Raw genomic sequence first — 22569 nt, 5'->3', positions numbered from 1 at the left:
CATTATACATAGCATCTCATTCTGAAATTCTAACCTACTTATGGTGGATAGAACAGAAAAATAGCTTAGTATCCCTTTCTCCAAGGAATGCCCTTTGGGAGTAGTGACTAGAACCCTGTGATCCTTGCTCATCTCCTCAGAACTTGAAGAGGCAACTCAGGTGGACTGTGATATGCCTGTCCACTGAGTTTAGAATGAGAGAGAATGGGTTTATATTGGAGCAAAATACATTTTTAATTAGGATTGTTGAACTCCTCAATTAGATTATGCAATTGACTATCTTTCAAAACCTTGACTGTAATAAGAGATTTTACTGTGTTTGGATGATTTCAACACTAGTCATCCTTTGTGCTTCATCATTTACAAAGTTATTACATCATCTCTTTCGGTGCTCACAGCACACAGATAGGTAGGTAATCTTGGCTGCATTTTATAGACATGGACAGCAGTATCTGAAAAGTTGAGTGACTACTTGCCTGCTCCCCACAGTGGTAATGATGACACATGGAGGAGTTCTTTCCTAGGCTAAGTGATATTCCGTTATCACAGCCCCACCATAGTGATGGTCCAGTGTTGAAGCTTCTGAATGTATACTCTATGGTATGGGTGACTTTGCCATCTTTGGTGCCTCACATGGAGGTGGGAGGCCCTTCCATCAACTTCATAAAATAATAGCAATAAACTTTCATGATCCCAAAGCAACCTCTACTTTGGTAGCAAAGACCTGTCAGGCACTGGCCTCCCCCTAAGGTGGACTCAGTTATATATAAACTGGATCTGAATTCCACATTGTGGTCTTTCACTGCCATGTCTTGTGCTTCTAAGAGAACCTCTGTAATGATCTGGGTCCCTTTTTGTCACTGAATCCCAGTTGAGCTAAGCCTGGTCAGTGGACATTTCTCCTACCAATTTTGCCAAATGCAACATCTTGTCTTTGCTGTCTTTTCATTTTCTTTGGTGTTGGTAGATTTCTGCTGGTCTCTGAGGTTCTGCATAGCGGTTGTGGAGGATAAACAGTTTTATTATTCTTCTCCCATTTTTGAGAAGTGTCAAGAGAAGCACTTGTGGGACCTGGCATTGGGGTGAAACACTGAGATGAAGGAGACCCCCCAAGGCCCCCTCAGCTTCTGCATCCACATTGCACCTAGCTGTTCCAGTACTGCAACCACCATCTTCCCTCCTCCTCCTACCCAGAGATTTCTTTTTTCAAATTAGTCAATTATAAATTTCATTCCTAATACTTTAAAGGCATTTTGACCCTTGCAGTAAACAATAGTCTAAGTTGTTGGCAGCAAACTGGCTGGTTGTTTTAGTGACCTTCCCAAACAAGTTCAGATTCAATTTTAGCCAGCATCAGAATTCCCTTTGGTATAATAGCTTTCTGTAGAAATCATTTAGATCTTGGCAACTTGGCTTTTAGAAGTTTTCTAAAGAAGTGTTACAGGGACCTGAAGTTAAAAAACAGAAATCATTAAGTTTCACTGTAAAGCAGAATGTTTGAGGTGATGAATTGTTTTTGATTTTCTGGTTAACTAAAGATGAATAAAAAACTCTTTGAATTTCAGTTTTGTTTTAAAATATTTCTAAGAGGTGTCAGTTTTATTTTCTGTGCTAGATCATAACTTAATTGTTATTTGATGATTTAGGGATATTGCAGTGCCCTAGGCTCATTATAAATATGAATTATCTTTGTACAGCATTATAGATCTAAAGAATATAGAAAAATAAGCAGAATCTGCCCCCTGTTCCTTTTTGCTTGAATTTCTAATTTGAATTTATTTTCTCATCATTGCTGTTTCTTTTCATCCTGGAGTACAATATAAAATCCAGTTGACTGAGAGCCTTGGAAGTAAGTTTCTGGACTACCAAAGGGTAAATTTCTATTGGATTTCAAAAACAATACTATAGTGAGCCCCTTTCCTTTGAGATTTCGATTCAACAACTGATTATCTCTGAACATGCGTAATTTTTACTTGAAGGAGAAGGAGATTCTTGTCTCTTAGGCGTATAAGAACAGCTCACTTTTGTAGTGACCAGGATTTGCCAGGAACTGTTGTAAATGTTCTGGTTCCCAGGATCTCTTTTAATTTTCATGGCAACCCAATAAGGCATGCGCCATTATCATCTCCACTTTCTAGATTAGAAAACTAAAGCTTAGAGAAGTTAAGTAGTTTTTGTAAGATCATCAAAGATCAAATCCAGGTCTGCTCAATTTCAGAGCCTAGTGCTCAACCTGTCACACCAATCCCCTGTGAGGTATTCACCCCCAATTACATAGGTGAGACAGTCAACCATAAGAAAAACAGAGACTGAAGTCAGAAGGCCTATGTTCTAGCTTCAGAAGCCTGTGTACTAACTGCTGAGTGACCATGAGCATGGCACTTGGTGGCTGGAGTACTCACATCTATTAAATGAGGGCACTGGACCAAAATCATGGGCTTCCCACAGTGTTCCTCAGCTGCTCCATTAGGCAGAGTGGTGCCCCTTTTTCATCTTTCCAACTTTGGAGTTCCACGTAGTATGTTCTTTGAGGGGAAAACCATGGTTCCATGGCTAAAAATAAATTTCATTTAAAGCAGTTAATTAGGGCCGGGTGCAATGGCTCACGCTTGTAATCGTAGCACCTTGGGAGGCCAAGGCAGGTGGATCACTTAAGCTCAGGAGTTCAAGACCAGCCTGGCTAACATGGTGAAACCACGTCTCTACTAAAAATACAACAATTTGCCAGGTGTGGTTGCGGGCACCTGTAATCCCAGCTACTCGGGAGGTTGAGGCAGGAGAATTGCCTGAACCCAGGAGGCAGAGGTTGCAGTGTGCCAAGATTGTACCACTGCTACAGCCTAGGTGACAGTTCAAAACTCTGTCTCAAAAAAAAAAAAAAGGAATGAATCAAAAAAAGAACAATGAACCAAATACCTATCTGGATCCCCTGGAGGCCTGAGATTTTATGACCCTGGAGATTTATTTTAGTTTTTTCTAACGGAGTAATTTCTTCCATTTCGAGGGAAGACAAATGCTTGTTTTTCTGGTGATCAAACATGTTACCTTCCCACCCAGTGGAGCCACTCAGGCATCAGCACAGAGTTTGTGCTAGGAAGGGGCCAGCTGAATATGCCATAGGGTTATTAATATGTCACAAGTTTTAGGGGGTGAGGAACTGAGATAAGTCAGCAGTTAAGTTCACTGTAAACCGGCCTTTGTCTTGTTCCCTACAGAGAAGCCAATGCTTCAGAGCAGGCACTCCTTAGATGGCTCCAAACTTACAGAGAAAGTGGAAACTGCTCAGCCGCTTTGGATAACATTAGCACTGCAAAAGCAAAAGGGGTTTCGGGAGCAGCAGGCGACACGGGAGGAGAGGAAGCAAGCCAGAGAGGCCAAACAGGCAGAAAAGCTCTCCAAAGAAAATGTGAGTAGCCTGGGCTTTAGCTGTGATTTTGCCTTCCTGAGCTTAGCTCTCTTTTCAGTCACAAGGATACAAAACAAAAGGCTAGCTGGGCTGGTGGAAAGTACTTAGAGAGGGCTGAGCAGTAAATAAACTGACCACCATTAAACCAGGGAAGCATTTTCAGTGTGAAATTGGATTTGATTTCTTTATACTCTTAGGTTAACCTGATTTGCCATAATCCATGATGTGCTTACAGCAGTGATATACAAGTTACATGAGAAACAAACTTTTTGCAAGGAAACCAGGAGTCTTATTCCATGGCCTGATGTTACGGTCAGTTTGGTGGGACTTTTCTGGGAAAGTAACTTTCCCTATTAGGCACACTGGCTCTGAGCTGCTCCCTCACCGGGAGCCGTTGGTGAGCATACATGGCGCATACATGTAATCCAGCCCACCGTTGGAAGCAGAGGTCAGGGGCTGGCAGGCAGAAGCCCAGAAGGCCTGCAGGGTCAGTCTTTCCATGTCTTAGGTTGAAAACATGCTTCCCATGACTGTCTCTGCCCACGCAGGTCAGTGTCAGCCCGCAGCCTGGAAGCAGCAGTGTCAGCAGAGCAGGTTCCCTGCACAAGTCCACTGCTCTGCCAGAAGAGAAGAGGCCCGAGACTGCAGTGTCCAGGCTTGAGCGCAGAGAACAGCTGAAAAAGGCCAACACTCTTCCTACGTCTGTGACAGGTAGAGAGCAGGTCCATTGTTTTGTAACTGTAGTTCCAGGTTTCTCTTTGTAGAGCGTGCTTTATATCCTACAGTGTAATGACTAGCAGAGCACCTCAAGCATTTCAAAGCACAGGCTGTCTGATAACCTCATTCATAAATGTTGACACTGATTAAGCTCTTGATAAAGACCACCAGGAACTCACCCACTATCAGTGGTGTGTTGGTGAATACTTAACAGTTAGCTCTTGAGGGGGTGGAGAGACCTTTGTTTGGAGCATCTTCAATTTCTCTGTGTAAATAGAGAACCCTGGCCAGTTCAAAGCTGTTATACCAATATGATGTCAGCTGGCTCTCTACATTTGTGAACGTTTAGCACGGCAGTATGAGCCATCTCCAGCACCCTGTGCGTATATTCTGACAAAGTTGGGTTTATTAACTTACAGAAGAACCTTCTAAACAAGGGAAGAGACAAAATTATAATAGGACTTGGGGTAAAGGGTGAAGTTTAGGTAAAATTTAAATGGAGTAGCGTTTTAATAAGTCAGATCAAAGCCATGGTGTACATAAAGGAGATAATATGAAGACTGAGCTGAAAAGTGTGTTCAGGCTTCTGTTTCCTTTAAAACTACAAAGTTAAGATAAATGTTTGAAATGTTTGAGGTCATGGATATCCAACTTACCCTGATTGATCATTACACATTATTTACATGTATTAAAATGCCACATGTACCCCCAAAATATATACAAGTATGGTGTGTGTGTGTGTGTGTGTGTGTATATATATATATACCAATTTTAAAAATACAGAAAAGAAAGATAAATGTGGGCCAGGTATGGTGGCTCATGTCTGTAATCCCATCACTTTGGGAAGCCAAGGCAGGCAGATTGCTTGAGCCCAGAAGTTGGAGATTAGCCTGGGCAACATGGCAAAACCCTGTCTCTACTAAAAATACAAAAATTAGCCAGGTGTGGTGGTGCATACCTGTAGTCCCACCTATTTGGGAGGCTGAGGTGGGAAGATTGCTTGAACCCAGGAAGTGGAGGTTGCAGTGAGCCAAGATTGTGCCACTGCACTCCAGCCCGAGCGACAGTGTGTCTCAAAAACAACAAAAACAGAAAAGATAAATGTGTAAAATGTTGTATCTGAAAACTGCTACCCGGAGCTCTGCACCTGGGTTGGAAATGGAAACTACATCTCTATGTCATGGTGACACTTGGCTCAGATGCTCCAGGCAAAAGTGAAATGGTCTGTTCTCACTGATGTGATTTCACGCAGCAGGTTTCTGATAGTCTGTGACTTTACAGAGTAAGGTTTCTCAGCACAGTGTCCTTGATGTTAATTAACAACAGCAGTTTTTATATGTTCATGACGTGTAAGAGATGTACACATTTAGAAAATATTCTTTATTTGGTTAAAAGGTAAAATGATGTAATATATCCAACTATCTTCTTACCAATCACTTGGAGGATGGATGACTCTGAACAGGCTCCCTCCCAGGGGTTAATAGGGCATCCGTTTTCCCCACTAGGCTCCACTATTCCCCAAAGGGCGTCTAATCTCTAGACCCAGGCTTTTCTATGCCGTGGCTCCCTCAGGTCAGGAGATATTAAGAGGTCTCACTATTAAAGATATATTTACTACTGGTGACGGAAGGAAGCTTTCTATTTGTTTTTTTAGTTTTGTTTGGCATTTTGGGTGGGGGACAGAATCTTGCTCTGTTGCCCATGCTGGAGTATGATGGCGCCATCTCGGCTCACTGCAGCCTCCGCCTCCTGGGTTCAAGCAATTCTTCTGCCTCATCCTCCCAAGTAGCTGGAAGTATAGGCACACGCCACCACACCCAGCTAATTTTTGTATTTTTAGCAGAGACAGCGTTTCACCATGTTGGCCAGGCTAGTCTCGAACTCTTGACCTCAAGTGATCCGCCCACCTCGGCCTCCCAAAGTGCTGAGATTACAGACATGAGCCACCGTGCCTGGCTTAAAGCTTTATATTTGAAAACCACTTTAGATTGCTGTGTAATTTCTTAAGAACCTCATAGGCATTATGTCATTTGATTTTACTTATAGGAATTAAGGGTTCTACCTGTTAGAACTAGAAAGAGAAAGAGTGAGAAAAAGAGAGAGAATGAGTTTCTTTCAAAATAAAGTGAAAGCCCCAAAGTCAAAGAGATCAAATCTTTCTCTGCCTGATTTCTCAGAAGTACTAAAGGATTAATGCAACTTGGAGTGGCTCTAGCTTAATAAAGCAAGTCTTTATTCTGAAGTATTTTGTCTTCTCAGTCAGTATTTCCTGAGTTCTAGAAACATATGTGTAAGCCATTGCCATAGGCACTAAATATGACTCAAAGATAAAACAAGCACTCTCTCACATTAAGAAGCCTGTACACTCTAATAAAGAAAGTGATACGGTGCAAAGGAAGTGTGAGACAAGGATGAAAGTCATGGGAGCTGGCAGGATCTGTGAGACTCAGAAGTAGAGGCACCCAGTGGATGCTTTTGTGGGGACAGTAGCTTTTTTTTTTTTGAAGCGGAGTGTCACTCTGTCATCCATGCTGGAGCATGCAGTGGTGTGATCTTGGTTCACTGCAACCTCTGCCTCCAGAGTTCAAGTGATTCTCCTGCCTCAGCCTCCTGAGTTGCTGGGATTACAGGCACCTGCCAACAAGCCTGGCTACTTTTTGTATTTTTAGTAAAGACAGGGTTTCACCATGTTGGCCAGGCTGGTCTCAAACTCCTGACCTCAAGTGATCCTCCTACCTTGACCTCCCAAAGTGCTGGGATTACAGGCGTGAGCCACCATGCCCGGCCAGGAAGGTAGCTTTTAACCTCACCAGCTTAATAGATCCAGTCTGCTGAGTTGATCTTTTTCTTCATGGGATTGACTGGGTATCATGCAGGCATAGCTTCTTTATACAGATTAGGCTTCTGGAAATTCTTTGAAATTAAAACTGACTACTTTGGTTGTTGTAATTCTGTGTGCAAGAGTTATAAACACACAGCTTGCTTTCCTTCATTCTCCTCACTGAGGGAATCCAGGAATTTGCCTGTCTGTGTTTCACTGGGTTTTCTTTTTTCTGTCTCACACTTCTGATAAATCAAAATATGGCTGGGGTGGGGGATGTTGGAGAGATGTTCATCACAGGATACAAAATTTCAGTTAGATAAGAGGAATATGTTCAAGAGACGTAAGAGAGTAGATTTTAAACGCTGTCACCACAAAAATGATAACTGTGAGGTTTTGTAGATTTTAATTAGCTAGATTTAGCTATTTTGCAATGTATATATATTTCAAAACAATGTTGTACATGACAGATACATACAGTTTATCTGTTAATTAAAAAGAAAATTTATAATGTGACTCTGAACTTACTTTTTCCTTTTCCTTCAAAACAAAACCCAGTGGAGATCTCCGATTCGGCTCCCCCAGCGCCGCTAGTGAAAGAAGTCACCAAGAGGTTTTCCACCCCGGATGCTGCCCCCGTGTCAACAGAACCAGCCTGGCTGGCTTTGGCCAAAAGGAAAGCAAAGGCTTGGAGCGACTGTCCACAGATTATTAAGTAAAGAGTGACTCTCACCAATCCCTACTGCCAGTTATTGGCTCCTCTCTTGCCCTTTTTATTTATTTATTTTTTATATGGGGTAAAGAAATCAAGCTAGGGAAAAGAAGCATGTTTTATAGACTGTAAAATAATGTTTAGAAACTGAACTGGTGGTGTTCATTGTAAAGAGTGGATTTGCACAACCCTAGGTCCTGGTGCCTTGAGCTCCTCCTAGTTCTCAAGAGAAAATTCCGTCCACAGGACCACATGAAGCAAAATATCTAAGCTAAGAACTCCTCATGAGAGCCTGCCCATGCCCATTCCATGGCCTTGCACACACACACACACACACCCACACACCATTCAGAATATGTACTTTTGCCAACCTTTTGTAATGGTTTTTTGATTCTATGCACTAATTTTCTTTGTCCAGAACATTTACTCTACCACATGTGTGGGAATGTTTATCCTTTCTGCGGTAATGGTGAAAGGATCATATCTAGCTAAAAGCGAGAACACCCATTCTCCTGAATGCAGTGAGTAACTGGGAATCACAAGGAACATTCTGGCTCCCAACTGTGCCCATGTTAGTTTTCATGAGTTTTCCCCACTCTGAAGCTGTAACACAGAAGGCACATCCATTCACATTTTTACCACACTGTGGATTCATAGTGTGAGGCCCCGTTATTCCAATACCCTCCTTAAGGACATGTGAAGCATTTGGCCCAGCTGGCTCCCAGGGAACATTTTAATTTAATGTAGTGAAGAAAGGCAGTTCTAGATCAGAGCTACAAGTTTGCTTTCTGTCTCGAGAATCTCCATCTAGGGCAGTGGTTGTTACGATGTGTAGGCTCCCACCCAGGCCTACTCAATCAGAGCCTGTGCGGACTGGGCCAGGAATATGTATTCTGGCAAAAACTCTTCAGATCAATTCTGATAGGTCCCAAAGGTTAAGAACTTTGAGACAAACACTGATCCTAATGTAATCTAGTTTTTCAGACTTTGAAAGGGAGGCTCACTCACTCAAAAAGCAACAGTGAGACAGGAAAAATAATAAAACAACCCCCCAAGCCAGCCATTTATTACAAGAAACAACAGGTATTGACATTACATGTTTGAAAATTCCCTTTGGTCTTTAGGGAAAATTAACAGGAAGCCAAGATTTCGAGCCTTTGTAATAAGGACTTCCTGCAGAAAGTCTTTTCTTTACTATAATGAGTAATTCATATTTAGAGTCAAATGTCCAGTAGCATTTCTAATTTTGAGCATTCACCTTGCTACCTTTAAAAAACATCTGAGTTTTAAGTGGCCTTTTTATTATCATACACATGTGCATACAAAGAAGGGACTTGGCAGTTTAAAAGCTACATATATTCACTTTTATTTCCCTAAATTTACTTTACGTGAAACATAGACATACCAGCAAACTCACATATTGCTGGTGCTAACCTTATATTTCATAGTGTTGGCATATTCCCCTTTTCTTAGATTCTTACTCCAAAATACAGGTACACAGGTACACATCCTTTGCTCTGTGCAGAGGGAATTACATCCTTTTTCCTCTCCTACAAAAACATGCTTTATTTAGTATCCATCATTACTTTCCTTTATGCTCGCTCAATATGCAATGTGCTGTTATTCTACCATGTACCTTAAATAAAGGATGATGGCAAAGTTATTTACCATGTAGAAACCATTTTCTTTCTAGAAACAATGGCTCAGCCTCACTGTAGCAGCTGGCATGTGTGGTCAAGTGGATAGTTGTACTCTTGCAAGTTGGATTTAATATTATATATACTGGACCTTCAGACTGTTAAAAATCAATGTAACCTTTTTTTATTGCTGTGGCAAGCAATTAGTATTTCACTGCACGTCTTCCATACTAATGTTCATGTCTAAATCTTGTATGTAGGCATTTGTTAGTTCCAATGATTTCCTCACTAATATAACACTTTTCAATGGAAATGTTTCCACCTACAGCCCTGGAATGATAATGCTACAGTAATTCTTCTGAATTGACTTTTTCTTTCATCCTGTCAGCTTTGGACAATATCCCAATTATGGCAAGGAACAGGTGGGGAAATAAGATCAGTTACAAAAAATGGTAGATGTGTCAACTTTGTATTGGCTGGGATATCACTGTGCCCAAACAAAGTAGGCGAAATACCTCAGTTAAAATTTTTCCATCAAAGTCTTTAAAAGAAGAGTATACTGAAGAAAGGGCAGTCACAGTACTTACTTCTAACAGCTTCTACAGGGTACATGTTTAACATTTCATTTCAAAATCACCCCGAATTTGCACTAAATACCAATGAAGTGTTATTTTGCTTTAGTTGTGTTGCAGTCTTCAGAGCAACAAACTATGGGGAAATTCTGTAAAAACATATAAAAAGTTCAAGACTTTTTTTTAAATGAATGATTACTATGTTAAATGCAAGCTTTTTTTTTTTTTTTTTTTTTATTTAAACAAACACTTCTCCTGGCAAGGTTATAGATGATTAACCTCTGTTCATAGACTTATATATAAAACTAGAGGGTTTTTTGTTTACTTTTTTAATTTTTCAAGTGCAATTGTTTCTTACACAAACATTATTAATTACTATTAAATTATAATTTAGCCAGTTATCTGCAAATGTATAGTATGTATTGTCTCTTCTTGTGACATTTAGTTTAATTGCTTATTTTAAAGCAGAAACATTAGTTACAAGTGTCTTAATATTTTTACCAACAGTAAAGTTAGAGACAATGAAAATACCTTAGTGTGATTTTAATATAATTTGGATATTTGGTTGTATAAAGTTTTAATGTAAAATGTCCATTATTGAAGGGAAAAGATCTTTCAATAAAAAATACCCACGAGACCTTTGGCACTGATGGAATTTGATTTCGATGACTGTCTACAAAACAATCTCATTATATTTGCATAGCTTTCGTTGAACAAGAACAACTTCAAGGTGTTTTATTATATTTTTTACTAGGTATTTTTAGAGAAAAATAATGAACAGGGGCAAATAAAATGTTTGTCTCAATCCTAAATTGGAATTGAATGGTCTGGGTCTCAGACAAAAGGATTGTGCAGCCTCCTCACAGCATGGGCTACTCAGCAGAAGCAGCAGCTGAGAGCACGTGAGAATTTGCAGCTTATGGCCACACATCAGATATACTGACTTACAGGGCCAGACCCTGGTGAAATGAAAAGTGAGTTAGGCATGTGAGCACTTGCCTTGGCTGCCAGAAAACTTAGTAATCAAGAGAAATACTGTTTTAATGCAGTATTTTTAAAAAATCAAAATTAATGGAAAAAAAAAAAAACCAAACCCATTCCATGATGAGCAAAAGATCAGAATTTTAAGGAAAGGGCATTGCTAGGAACAATGAACGCCTGAAATCACCACGTATAAACATGAAATTGCACTGTGTGTGGGGCAGGGTGTGTGTGTATATTTTAGTCTACATTAGTATTTCATTAAAAATAACTAAGGAACGTAATTCGATAACTAAATCCTGCCTTTGAAAACCTTTTGCCATGAATGGCAAATTCATGTAATAAATACCGTTTTTAATCCACCAAGTATATTCTGATCCTCCCCCGGCCCCCGCCGGGATCTTTTTTAAAGAAAAAAACATAAAATTAGCCTAATGTATTAGGGTTCTCCATAGAAACCTAGCGATTAGGAGAGATGTATTATGAAAACTGGCTTAAGTGATTATGGAGGCTGAGAAGTGCCACCATCTGCCATTTGCACACTGGAGACCCAGGAGAGTGGTCCAAAGGCTTCAGAACCAGGAGCTTTGATGTCCAAAGGAAGGAGCAGATGGATACATCTCAGCAAGAACAGAGCATTTGCCCCTCCTCTACCTTTTCGTTCCATTCAGGCCCTCATCAGCTTGAACGATGCCACCCACATTGGCACACTGGTGAGGGAGGACCTTCTTTACTCAGTCTACTGATTCAAATTCAAATGCTAATCTTTTCCAGAAACAGCCTCACAGACATACCCAGAAATAGTGTTTTACCAGCTATCCGAGCATCCCTTAGCCAGTCAAGCTGACATATAAAGTTAACCATCACACCTAATTAAACAAAAGTGCTACTAAATATATTGATGTGTTTTGTTCTCTCTTTGTAAAAGCTTCTGTTGTTCCTATGGGAAGTAAAATATAGTTGTTCTCCAACCAGGTGTAGTAGACAAGTGTCCGTTTCTTAGCCAAAATATAATCTTTAATTTAAATAAGACTATCCAAATGCTCTATAATGGTAAAATATTTTCAAACATCTCACATTTGTTATATAAATAAGGACTGTATTTGATTATTTTTTATTGCCACCTAATAAATCCAGACAATAAACATAATTATCTCTACACCCAATAATGAGCATTGATTCCAGGACCACAGGAGAAGAGAAGACTTCTCCAGGAAGTTCATAAACACTTTGCAGTTGTCCACTCTGAGATTCCAAGATCCACAGTTTCCCATCAGTAGATGCTGCTGCCAGCAACATTTCATTGCTGCCGTTGCAGTTATGGAAAGCAAACGGTGTTGCATAGACCCTTGAAGTAGTTTCAAATTTCCACTGCAGGTGACCTTTCATGTTACAACAGTAGACAAAGCAATCATGGGAACCAAAAAATATTTTTTGCTCTGATGATGAGGTACACGGGGATGAAAAGATTGGTCCACTGGTACAGAACTGCCAAACCTATAACAAGTAATAAAAATAAATATAATTCATTCATCTAATTGCTCCAATTCTCCCTTAAAGCTCTATGAGGTTCTTAATGCAAATCTAGGAGATATAGGCTATTTGAATGGTAACTATACACAGACAAAATGGCTTTTTCTGAAAAGTAGCACTCTCACACTAGATCTCTGTCCCAGTGGTAAAATCTAAAATCTAAAACAAAATATACTGAAATGTTGTTACCATGTGATTCATTGCCGTGCATAAGTAAAATTAATTTTGAGCTCCAAGAGTTAGTATTATTCAGAGACACTGAGTTCAAAGGTAAAACTACATTGAGTTTTCAATATATCTTTTTTTTTTTTTTTTTTTTTTGAGATGGAGTCTTGCTCCATTGCCCAGGCTAGAGTGCAGTGGCACGATCTCGGCTCACTGCAACCTCTGCCTACCGGGTTCAAGTGATTCTCCCACCTCAGCCTCCCGAGTAGCTAGGACTACCAGCGCGTGCCACCATACCCAGCTAATTTTTTGTGTTTTTAGCAGAGTTGAGGTTTCACCATGTTAGCCAGGATGGTCTCGATCTCCTGACCTCGTGATCCGCCCACCTCGGCCTCCCAAAGTGTAGGGATTACAGGCATGAGCCACCACACCCAGCCTTAAATGTATCTTATTTAAAACTGGGTCAGGTGAGGTGTTTCATGCCTGTAATCCCAGCATTTTGGGAGGCCAAGGCAGGTGGATCACCTGCAGTCAGGAGTTCAAGACCAGCCCGGCCAACATGGTGAATCCCCGTCTCTATTAAAAATACAATAATTAGCCAGGTGTGGTGGCAGGCACCTATAGTCCCAGCTACTGGGAGGGTGAGGTGGAAGAACCACTTGAACCTGGGAGGCGGAGGTTGCAGTGAGCCAAGATCATGCTACTGCACTCCACCCTGGGCGATACAGTGAGACATTTTTCTCCCAAAAAAAAAAAAAATGTGAGACCAGTTTTCAATGTATCTTATTACAAACTATATATTCTTTTTTCCAAATGTAGGAAAAAAGAATTAATTGTGCTGAAAGGAAGAGTTTATGGGCAATGATAAAAAGTTGTAAGTTGTGGCCGGGCACGGTGGCTCACACCTGTAATCCCAACACTTTGAGAGGCCAAGGTGGGTGGATCACCTGAGGTCAGGAGTTTGAGACCAGCCTGGCCAACATGGTGAAACCTCGTCTCTACTAAAAATACAAAAATTAGCTAGGCGTGGTGGTACACACCTGTAATCCTAGCTACACAGGAGGCTGAGGCAGGAGAATGGCTCTAAACCAGGAGGCAGAGGTTTCAGTGAGCCAAAATCGTGCCAGTGCACTCTAGCCTGGGCAACAGAGCGAGACTCCATCTCAAAAAATAAAATAAAAAAAAATAAAATTCATATGAAACCAAAAAAGACCCAGAATAGCCAAAGCAATATTGGGTAAAAAGAACAAAGCTGGAGGCATCACAGTGACTGACTTCAAAATAAGGCTAAATTAGCCAAAATGGCACTGTATTGGTATAAAAAATAGATAGCTCAATGTAATAGAATAGAGAACCTAGAAATAAATCCAAGTAGTTACAGCCAACTGAGATTTGAGAAAGGTGTCAAAAATACGCAATGGGGAATGGCCACCCTCTTCAATAAATGGTGCTGGGAAAATTGGATCTCTACATACAGAAGAATAAACCATACTCCTCGCTCTCACTGTATATACAAATAAACTCGAGATGGATTAAAGACTTAAATATAAGACCCAAAACTAGTTAAAACTCCTAGAAGAAAACATAAGGGAATCACTTCAGGACACTGGTCTAAGCAAAGCTTTCATGGCTAAGGCCTAAAACAAAAACAAAAATAGTTAAGTGGGACTATATTAAGCTAAAAAGCTTCTGCACAGTACAGGAAACAACAGAGTGAAGAGACAGCCTGTTGAATGGGAGAAAATATTTGCAAACTATTCATCCAACAAGGGACTAATATCTAGAATATGAGGAACTCGACACAACAGTAAACAAACAAGTCCTATTAAAAAGTGGGCAAGGGAGATGAACAGACATATCTCAAAAGAAAACATACAAATGGCTAACAGGTATATGAAAAAAACACTCAACATCACTAATGATCAGGGAAATGCAAATCAAAACCACAATGAGGTATCATCTTACCCAGTTAAAATGGCTGTTACGAAAAGAACTTAACAAATGCTGGCAAGGATGTGGAGAAAAAGGAACTTACACTGCTAGTGGGTATGTAAATTAGTGTAGTCATCATGGAAAACAGTATGGAGATTTCTCAAAAAACTAAGGAGAGAACTATCATATCCAACAGTCCTACTACTATTTACCCAAAGACAAGAAATCAGTATATCAAAGAGACAACCTGCACTCCCATCTCCCATGTTTACTGCAGCACTATTCACAAGAGCAAAGATACGGAATAAACTTAAGTGTCCACCAATGGATGAGTGGATAAAGAAAATGTATACATGGATGAAGTGAAATACTATTAGGCCATAAAAAACAAGGAAATCATGTCATTTGCAGCAACATGGATGGAACTGGAGACTTTTATCTTTTTTTTTTTTTCTTTTTTTGAGACAGAGTCTTGCTCTGTCGCCAGGCTGGAGTGCAGTGGCGTGATCTTGGCTCACTGCAACCTCTACCTCCCGGGTTCAAGCGATTCCCCTGCCTCAGTCTCCCAAGTAGCTGGGACTACAGGCGCACGCCACCATGCCCAGCTAATTTTTGTTTGTTTGTTTGTATTTTAGTAGAGACAGGGTTTCACCATGTTAGCCAGGATGGTCTCGATCTCCTGACTTCGTGATCCTCCTGCCTCGGCCTCCCATAGTGCTGGGATTACAGGCGTGAGCCACCATGCCTGGCTATTGAAGATTTTTATCTTAAGTGAAATTAAGCCAGGCCCAGAAAGACAAATATTGCATGTTCTCACTCATATGTAAGAGCTAAAAAAGTTGATCTCATGGAGGAAAAAAATGGAATATTAGAAGTTGGGGGCCGGGCATGGTAGCTCATGCCTGTAATCTCAGTACCTGGGGAGGCTAAGGCAGGTGGATCACTTGAGGTCAGGAGTTCGAGACCAGACTGGGCAACATGGTGAAACCCCATCTCTACTAAAAATACAAAAATTAGTCAGGCATGGCAGCATGCGCCTGTAGTCCCAGCTACTTGGGAGGCTGAGGCAGGAGAATTGCTTGAACCCAGGCCAGCCTGGTGACAGAGCAAGATTCTGTCTCAAAAAAAGAAGAAGTTGCGGTGGGTTGGCTAATAAAAAAATAAAAACAGATTAATGAGTAAAAACATATAGTAAGAAAAAATAAGTTCCGATGTTCAATAGCAGAGTAGGATGACTATAGCCAACAACAATATGTTGTATATTTCAGAATAACTAAAAGAGAAGATGTGAAATGATCCCAACACATAGAAATGATAAGTACTCAAGGTGATGGACACCACAAACACACTGACTTAATCATTATACAGTCTATGCATGTAACAAAATATCACATATGTACCCCATAAATAGGTACAAATGTCTGTATCAATTAAAAGAAACCAGGGGTTTTATTTAAATTTTCATAATCTCAGTAGAAGTTATAATAAAACACGCTAAAAACTGGTAATATTTTTAAAAATTGGGGGAGAGAGATGACAAAAGAAGTGTAACAATGTTTGGGTAGAAATCTTTTAAATCTCCTATGTCTTCTTTAAAAAATTAAGAAATCCATGGCTTCACAATTAAAATAGAACTACTGGCCGGGCGCGGTGGCTCAAGCCTGTAATCCCAGCACTTTGGAAGGCCGAGACGGGCGGATCACGAGGTCAGGAGATCGAGACCAGCCTGGCTAACACGGTGAAACCCTGTCTCTACTAAAAAATACAAAAAACTAGCTGGACGAGGTGGCGGGCGCCTGTAGTCCCAGCTACTCGGAAGGCTGAGGCAGGAGAATGGCGTAAACCTGGGAGGCGGAGCTTGCAGTGAGCTGAGATCCGGCCACTGCACTCCAGCCCAGGCGACAGAGCAAGACTCCGTCTCAAAAAAAAATAAATAAATAAAATAAAATAAAATAAAATAGAACTACTTCTCAACATCTCAACACCATGAGTTGAATAATGATGTTTAAAATGTTACTTCAGTTGTCACCATCTGCTTTGCCTTTGAGAAAAATAAATTTTTAAAAATACATAAATAGAACTATAGATATATAAAATTTCTTGTCCATTTTTTATATATAAATTTATATAGATATATAAAATTTTTATATAAAAAATTTCTAGTTCTATTACCTGTTCTCCAAAGTGAGTAAAGCAGAGCAAATTCCCATCTACACAGCCAATACAAACATACTGTGAGCAACATCGTGGGGAAGAGAAGAGTGGTTTTCCACAGGAATGTTTCCAAATAATGTTCCCAGTAGCCTGTCACAGGAAAAAGCAATTCACAGCATTTTACATCATCCTACTAATCAGTTACCCTTTAAAAAACAAACTCATAATCTCCTAGGGGTAGAACTAAAATAGCAGAAAACGCTATAGGGGTAAGCAGACATAAATGAAGCTGGTATACATATATTAAATCAATCAGTGCTATTTATGAGAACTAGGAAAAAGGCTTGCAATAAAACCAGCAAAGAAAAACACTAGCACCTAAGAGCTATCCCTATGATGGACATAAAGTTCTTAATATGATGAAAAAAATTCTGTCAATTTTGAACCCAGGAGGCAGAGGTTGCAGTGAGCCGAGATCGCACCACTGCACTCCAGCCTGGGCAACAGAGCAAGACTCTGTCAAAAAAAAAAAAAAAAAAAATATATATATATATATATATACACACACACACATACAGGAATTTAAATTTTCTTATCTTTCTAGATCTCGTATCAATCATTTTTAATGAATTCTAGTTTGGTGTATGTGGACTACTATAACTGAAAACTACTCAAACTTTCAGAGCTCAAAGCAAAAATTTCAAAAATTTAAAGAAAAGATAGGTAATAAAATCAATATGTATTATTTTATGCCTACAGGATTTACAGCCAGTAAAAGTCCTCCCAATGTAGCAAAATACAAATGATGTGGAATCGGGTTCAAACACGGAGAGGAAAAGACAGTTCCTCCACATTTTGACTTCCAAACACACTTCTTTCTCTGCAAATAAGAAAACAAATTAATTTGTTTTTGCTGATGGTTAACAAATCCATATATCCTACCCTTCATGATATTATGTCTGTTTAGTTAACATACGTTTTTATCTTTAGTATAAAATACATGCCTATTGTGGAGAATCAGATTAATATAAAGACAAAGGACACCACCCAGAGACAACCAGTGTTAACAGTTTAGCATTTTCTCATTTCTTTTTGGGGTATGGGTGTATGTGTGTATGTCTGTGCGCACACATCTGAGAATGTGTGTATATACACACACATGATTTAATATAGTTGAGATCATTCTGAATATACAACTTGGCATCACGTTTTGCTCACTGATTTTGTAATATTATTTAAATATAATTTTAATGCATAATATCCCATATGAACATAAATAATTTCTCTACCTTATCATTGAATGTTTTTTGGAATTTCTAGGTATTATAAACAACTTAGAAATAGGCATCTTAGGCCGGGCGCGGTGGCTCAAGCCTGTAATCCCAGCACTTTGGGAGGCCGAGACGGGCGGATCACGAGGTCAGGAGATCGAGACCATCCTGGCTGACACGGTGAAACCCCGTCTCTACTAAAAAATACAAAAAACTAGCCGGGCTCGGTGGCGGGCGCCTGTAGTCCCAGCTACTCGGGAGGCTGAGGCAGGAGAATGGCGTGAACCCGGGAGGCGGAGCTTGCAGTGAGCTGAGATCCGGCCACTGCACTCCAGCCTGGGCGACAGAGCAAGACTCCGTCTCAAAAAAAAAAAAGAAATAGGCATCTTAATGCATATATTTGACTATGTTTCTGATTATTTTGCCAGGATTTCTAAAAAAATAATTTTATTGGACCAAGGATATGATATTGTTACCTATGGTCAAATAAAATCATTTTCATTAGAGGCCTCACTAGTCACAACCTCTTACCACTCTCATCAGCATTTAATGTTATGACGAATATGTTTCCTAATCTAATACCATTTGTTTCTCTATCTCAGAGTTTTTATTTTTCATTCCTTTGATTATTAAATTTATGAACTATTTATATACATTTACTAGTCATCTCTTCTTTGGGGTCCTGTGTATTTATGTCCCTTGTTTATTTTTCTATCTATCTGGATCTTTATATTTTATTAATTTGTATTTGATCTTCATTTTCATTAATATTAATAAACATAAATGAATTTCCACCTTTTTCACATTTATTTCAAAAATTTTCCCAGCTTAATTTCATAATTCTTATATAACATTTTAATTTTTATGTAATCAGGTCTTAAAATATCTTGATATCTTCCTTTGTCATTTTTTTCTACTGTCAAGATGATAATCCTAAATTCTTTACATTCCAAAACTCTGAGTAGCACACTTATTTGTGGTAAATTTGGTAATGAAGTTAAAAAGGTCTTAAGATATTAAGACTTAATTAATGCTTTATTCTTCCCAGACCACAGTGATAAGCTTGGGAAATAGTTAATATCTGTTCCAAGGCTCAACTGCACCTGACAGTTACTTCTTCTAAGTATTAGAAATTTAATGCTTCTATGCTTATGATATTAAACTAATGAGGTGAATTTTTTTTTTTTTTTTTTTGAGATACAGTCTCACTCTGTCACCCAGGCTGGAATACATTGTCACAATCTTGGCTCACTGCAACCTCCACCTCCCAGGTTCATGCAATCCTCCCACCTCAGCCTCTGGAGTAGCTACCATTACAGGCATGTGCCACCATGCCCAGCTAATTTGAGGTGAATTCTTACATAAATATCTAAAGCATATGCATGCTGGTCATGAGATCCAATGTAAATGAGTCCTGTGGTTGGATCCATGGTTGCTGAGCTTTTGACAGCATCTCCAGTAGTAAACATCCAGTATTTTTCTCCACTATTACTTTTCAGAACATAAACTAATCCATTATAACAGCCTGCCAAGAAACAAAGCACAAAAGATTTGATATAGATATATTACTGGAAAATAATTCTTTAGCCTATATCATGCTATTTATATTCAGTCCTCCTCTTATACATAGGCTCTATGATCAGCTCATCTGGCTTACATTTTAGCAATGTAAAGCAGAAACTGAATTAGTAATCACTTGCATAAAATATCTATTTAGTAGATATATCTTATCTCTTAAAAGTTTCACTAATTTTTTTACATACTTATTTTTAAAAAGTGCTTCACTACTGAAAAAATAATAAAGCACACTGTGATGGAGAGAGATTTTTGACGCATCTGGATTCAGATTTCATCACAACTAACATTGGGCATTTAAATCACCCAGTGTTGCTAAGCCCCAAATTATTCATCTGCAGAATGTGGAGTCATCTACTTCCAGGGTTATTGTGACAATTCAGATAATGTGAATAAATGCCCAGTGCATAGAAAGTGTTTAAGAAGTGCTAATGTTAACAGTCAATGTTCATTGAGCATTTACTATGTGTCAAGTGCTATTCTAAGTATGTTACATCTATTAATTCATTTAATCTTCACAGTGAAGTAAGTACTATTATAACCACATTTTATAGATGACAAAATTGAAGCACAGAGAGACTAAATTACTGGGGAAAAATTACACAGCTCATATGTGGCAGAACCAAGATTTGAATCTAAGAAGTCAAGCTCTAGAGCCTATGCTCTTAACAACTAAACTACTTTTCCCAAATTGCTGCTATGGATGAGAAGACAGGGCAGGAGTCCTTGACCTTGGTGTAGTCAAAATAACCTAGCCGGAAGTAGAGATTGTTCAAATCTACAAAGTGAAGGTCACTGAAATTCCCTGGAGACCATGAAAATCAGGAGAAGTAGAATTTGGGGACAGCTATTTAGGGCAATTTCATTGACGCCCACTCTCTAGATGGCTCTGCCTATGGCCACTGCCACTCATTTGAGACCCAATTCCCCATGTACTTTTTATGCTTGTTTTTCCCCTGGCAGTTATTAGTTAGTAGCAAGAGAGTAGTGACCAGCTCAGAGATGACAAAGAGAAATGTCCTACATAGTAGAGCACCCCAGAACTCACCTGGGTAAAGATTTCTATCAATTCAGTTTAATTCCAAAAGACAATAGAGATGAAAATTTTTTGAACTTGGGTTAGGCAAAGATCGCTAAGATGACACTGAAAGCATGACCCATTAAAAAAATTAAAGTGGACTTCATCAAAACAAAGGACTCCTCTTCAAAAGACACTATGTCACTATGCTAAGAGAATAAAACACAAGCCCCAGACTGAGAGAAAACATGCAAAACATATATCTGATAAATTATTTGTAATCAGAATACATAAAACAATTCTTAAAACTCAATTTAAAAAACTTAAAAATGGGAAAAAGATTTCAATAGACACTTCATAAAAGATATACAGATAGCAAAAGAGCTTATGAAAAGGTGCTCACCAGACATGGTGGCTCATGTCTGTAATCCCAGCACTTTGGGAGGCTGAGGTGGGCAGATCACTTGAGCCCAGGAGGTTGAAACCAGCCTGGGCAACCTGCAGAAGCTCTGTCTCTACAAAAGTTACAAACATTAACTAGGTGTGGTGGTGCATGTCTGTAGTCCCAGCTACTCCAGAGGCTGAGGTGGGAGGATCACCTGAGCCCAGGAGTTCGAGGGTGTAGTGAGCCATGATCACGCCACTGTACTCCAGCCTGGGTGACAGAGCAAGACCCTGTCTCAAGAAAAGGAAAAAAAAAAGATGTTCAACATCACTAGTCACTAGGGAAAGGCAAATTAAAACCACAATAAAACACCACTCATGATTATTTCAATGGCTATAACAAAAAAAAAATTAAAGCTGACAATACTAAGTACTAGCAAGAATGTGGTGCAACTGGACCTTCACACATCGATGGTGCAAATGCAAAACAGTTTAGTCACTTTGGGAAACAATTCAGCAGTTTCTTATCATTCAGCTGTATTACTAAAAGTGTCCCGTAGTATAATTTTCAAAATGCTGTTGTTTAAAGGGGAAGAAGGAAGAATCAAATTCAGATTCAAGTAGATTGCTGCTAGGATAGCACAAGTAGGGAAAGTTATTCCTAAGCCTTTAGTCTGAAAAGTTTTGATGAAGATTCCATGAGCATATAAAATGAAACCTAACATATCTGGGAGAGTAAAAAGAGAGTTGTAGTCAGGCGGAGATATTATAGCCAGGACCCCCATATTCCTAATAAAGTAAAAGTCACCTATACCTTAATGAAACTGAGCAGCAGGTAGTAGCTAACACTTAGCGAGCACTTTTGAAAAAATGCTGGCCAGACATGGTGGCTCACGCCTGTAGGGAGGCTTAGGTAGGTGGATCGCTTGAGCCCAGGAGTTTGAGATCAGCCTGGGCAACCTGCAGAAACTCTAACTACAAAAATTTCAAACATTACCCAGGTGTGGTGGCACATCCCTAGCAAGGCACCAATGGATTCATAAACAATTATCTCATTTAATCCTCCCAAAAGCTTGATAAAGATTCTGGCGGTTTTAAAATATGTCCAGGAGGCCGGGCAAAGTGGCTCACACCTGTAATTCCAGAACTTTGGGATGCCAAGGCAGGTGGATCACAAGGTCAGGAGTTTAATACCAGCCTGACGAACATGGTGAAACCCCATCTCTACTAACAATACAAAAATTAGCTGGCTGTGGTGGCGTGTGCCTGTAGTCCCAGCTACCCAAGAGGCTGAGGCAGAAGAATCACTTGAATCTGGGAGGCAGAGGTTGCAGTGAACCGAGATTGCGCCACTGCACTCCAGCCTGAGCGACAGAGCCAGACTCCGTCTCAAAAAAAAAAAAAAAGTCGGCCGGGCGCGGTGGCTCAAGCCTGTAATCCCAGCACTTTGGGAGGCCGAGACGGGCGGATCACGAGGTCACAAGATCAAGACCATCCTAGCTAACATGGTGAAACCCCGTCTCTACTAAAAAAATACAAAAAACTAGCCAGGCGAGGTGGCGGGCGCCTGTAGTCCCAGCTACTCCGGAGGCTGAGGCAGGAGAATGGCGTGAACCCGGGAGGCGGAGCTTGCAGTGAGCTGAGATCTGGCCACTGCACTCCAGCCTGGGCGACAGAGCAAGACTCCGTCT

At 39.9% G+C, this 22569-nt stretch overlaps 2 protein-coding genes across 8 annotated transcripts in view; one reads left to right on the top strand and one right to left on the bottom strand.

The window, feature by feature from the left end:
- Positions 1–9326, top strand: part of KIAA1211 (KIAA1211 ortholog) — a 157141-nt gene extending 147815 nt beyond the window's left edge. Inside the window, exons 9-11 of the mRNA XM_025385665.1 lie at positions 3216–3406; positions 3955–4117; positions 7503–9326. Of these exons, the coding sequence (XP_025241450.1) occupies positions 3216–3406; positions 3955–4117; positions 7503–7663 (515 nt within the window). The 3' untranslated portion in view covers positions 7664–9326. The remainder of the gene's footprint in view (positions 1–3215; positions 3407–3954; positions 4118–7502) is intronic.
- Positions 9327–11837: 2511 nt separating this feature from the next.
- AASDH (aminoadipate-semialdehyde dehydrogenase) overlaps positions 11838–22569 on the bottom strand; it is a 44529-nt gene continuing 33797 nt past the window's right edge. For 4 of the 7 annotated variants that reach the window (XM_025386630.1, XM_025386637.1, XM_025386633.1 and 1 more), the window contains 4 exons: positions 19263–19426; positions 17388–17510; positions 16649–16780; positions 11838–12343 (listed from right to left, as the gene is read on the bottom strand). In XM_025386630.1, the coding sequence (XP_025242415.1) occupies positions 11954–12343; positions 16649–16780; positions 17388–17510; positions 19263–19426 (809 nt within the window). In that variant the 3' untranslated portion in view covers positions 11838–11953. The remainder of the gene's footprint in view (positions 12344–16648; positions 16781–17387; positions 17511–19262; positions 19427–22569) is intronic. The other 3 variants (XM_025386634.1, XM_025386636.1, XM_025386635.1) reach the window with 2 other exon arrangements.

Source organism: Theropithecus gelada, chromosome 5 (assembly GCF_003255815.1).
Source record: "Theropithecus gelada isolate Dixy chromosome 5, Tgel_1.0, whole genome shotgun sequence".
Classification (NCBI taxonomy): domain Eukaryota; kingdom Metazoa; phylum Chordata; class Mammalia; order Primates; family Cercopithecidae; genus Theropithecus; species Theropithecus gelada.
The sequence above is the reverse complement of the archived record's forward strand: the minus strand, read 5'-3'. Positions and strand labels throughout refer to the sequence as shown.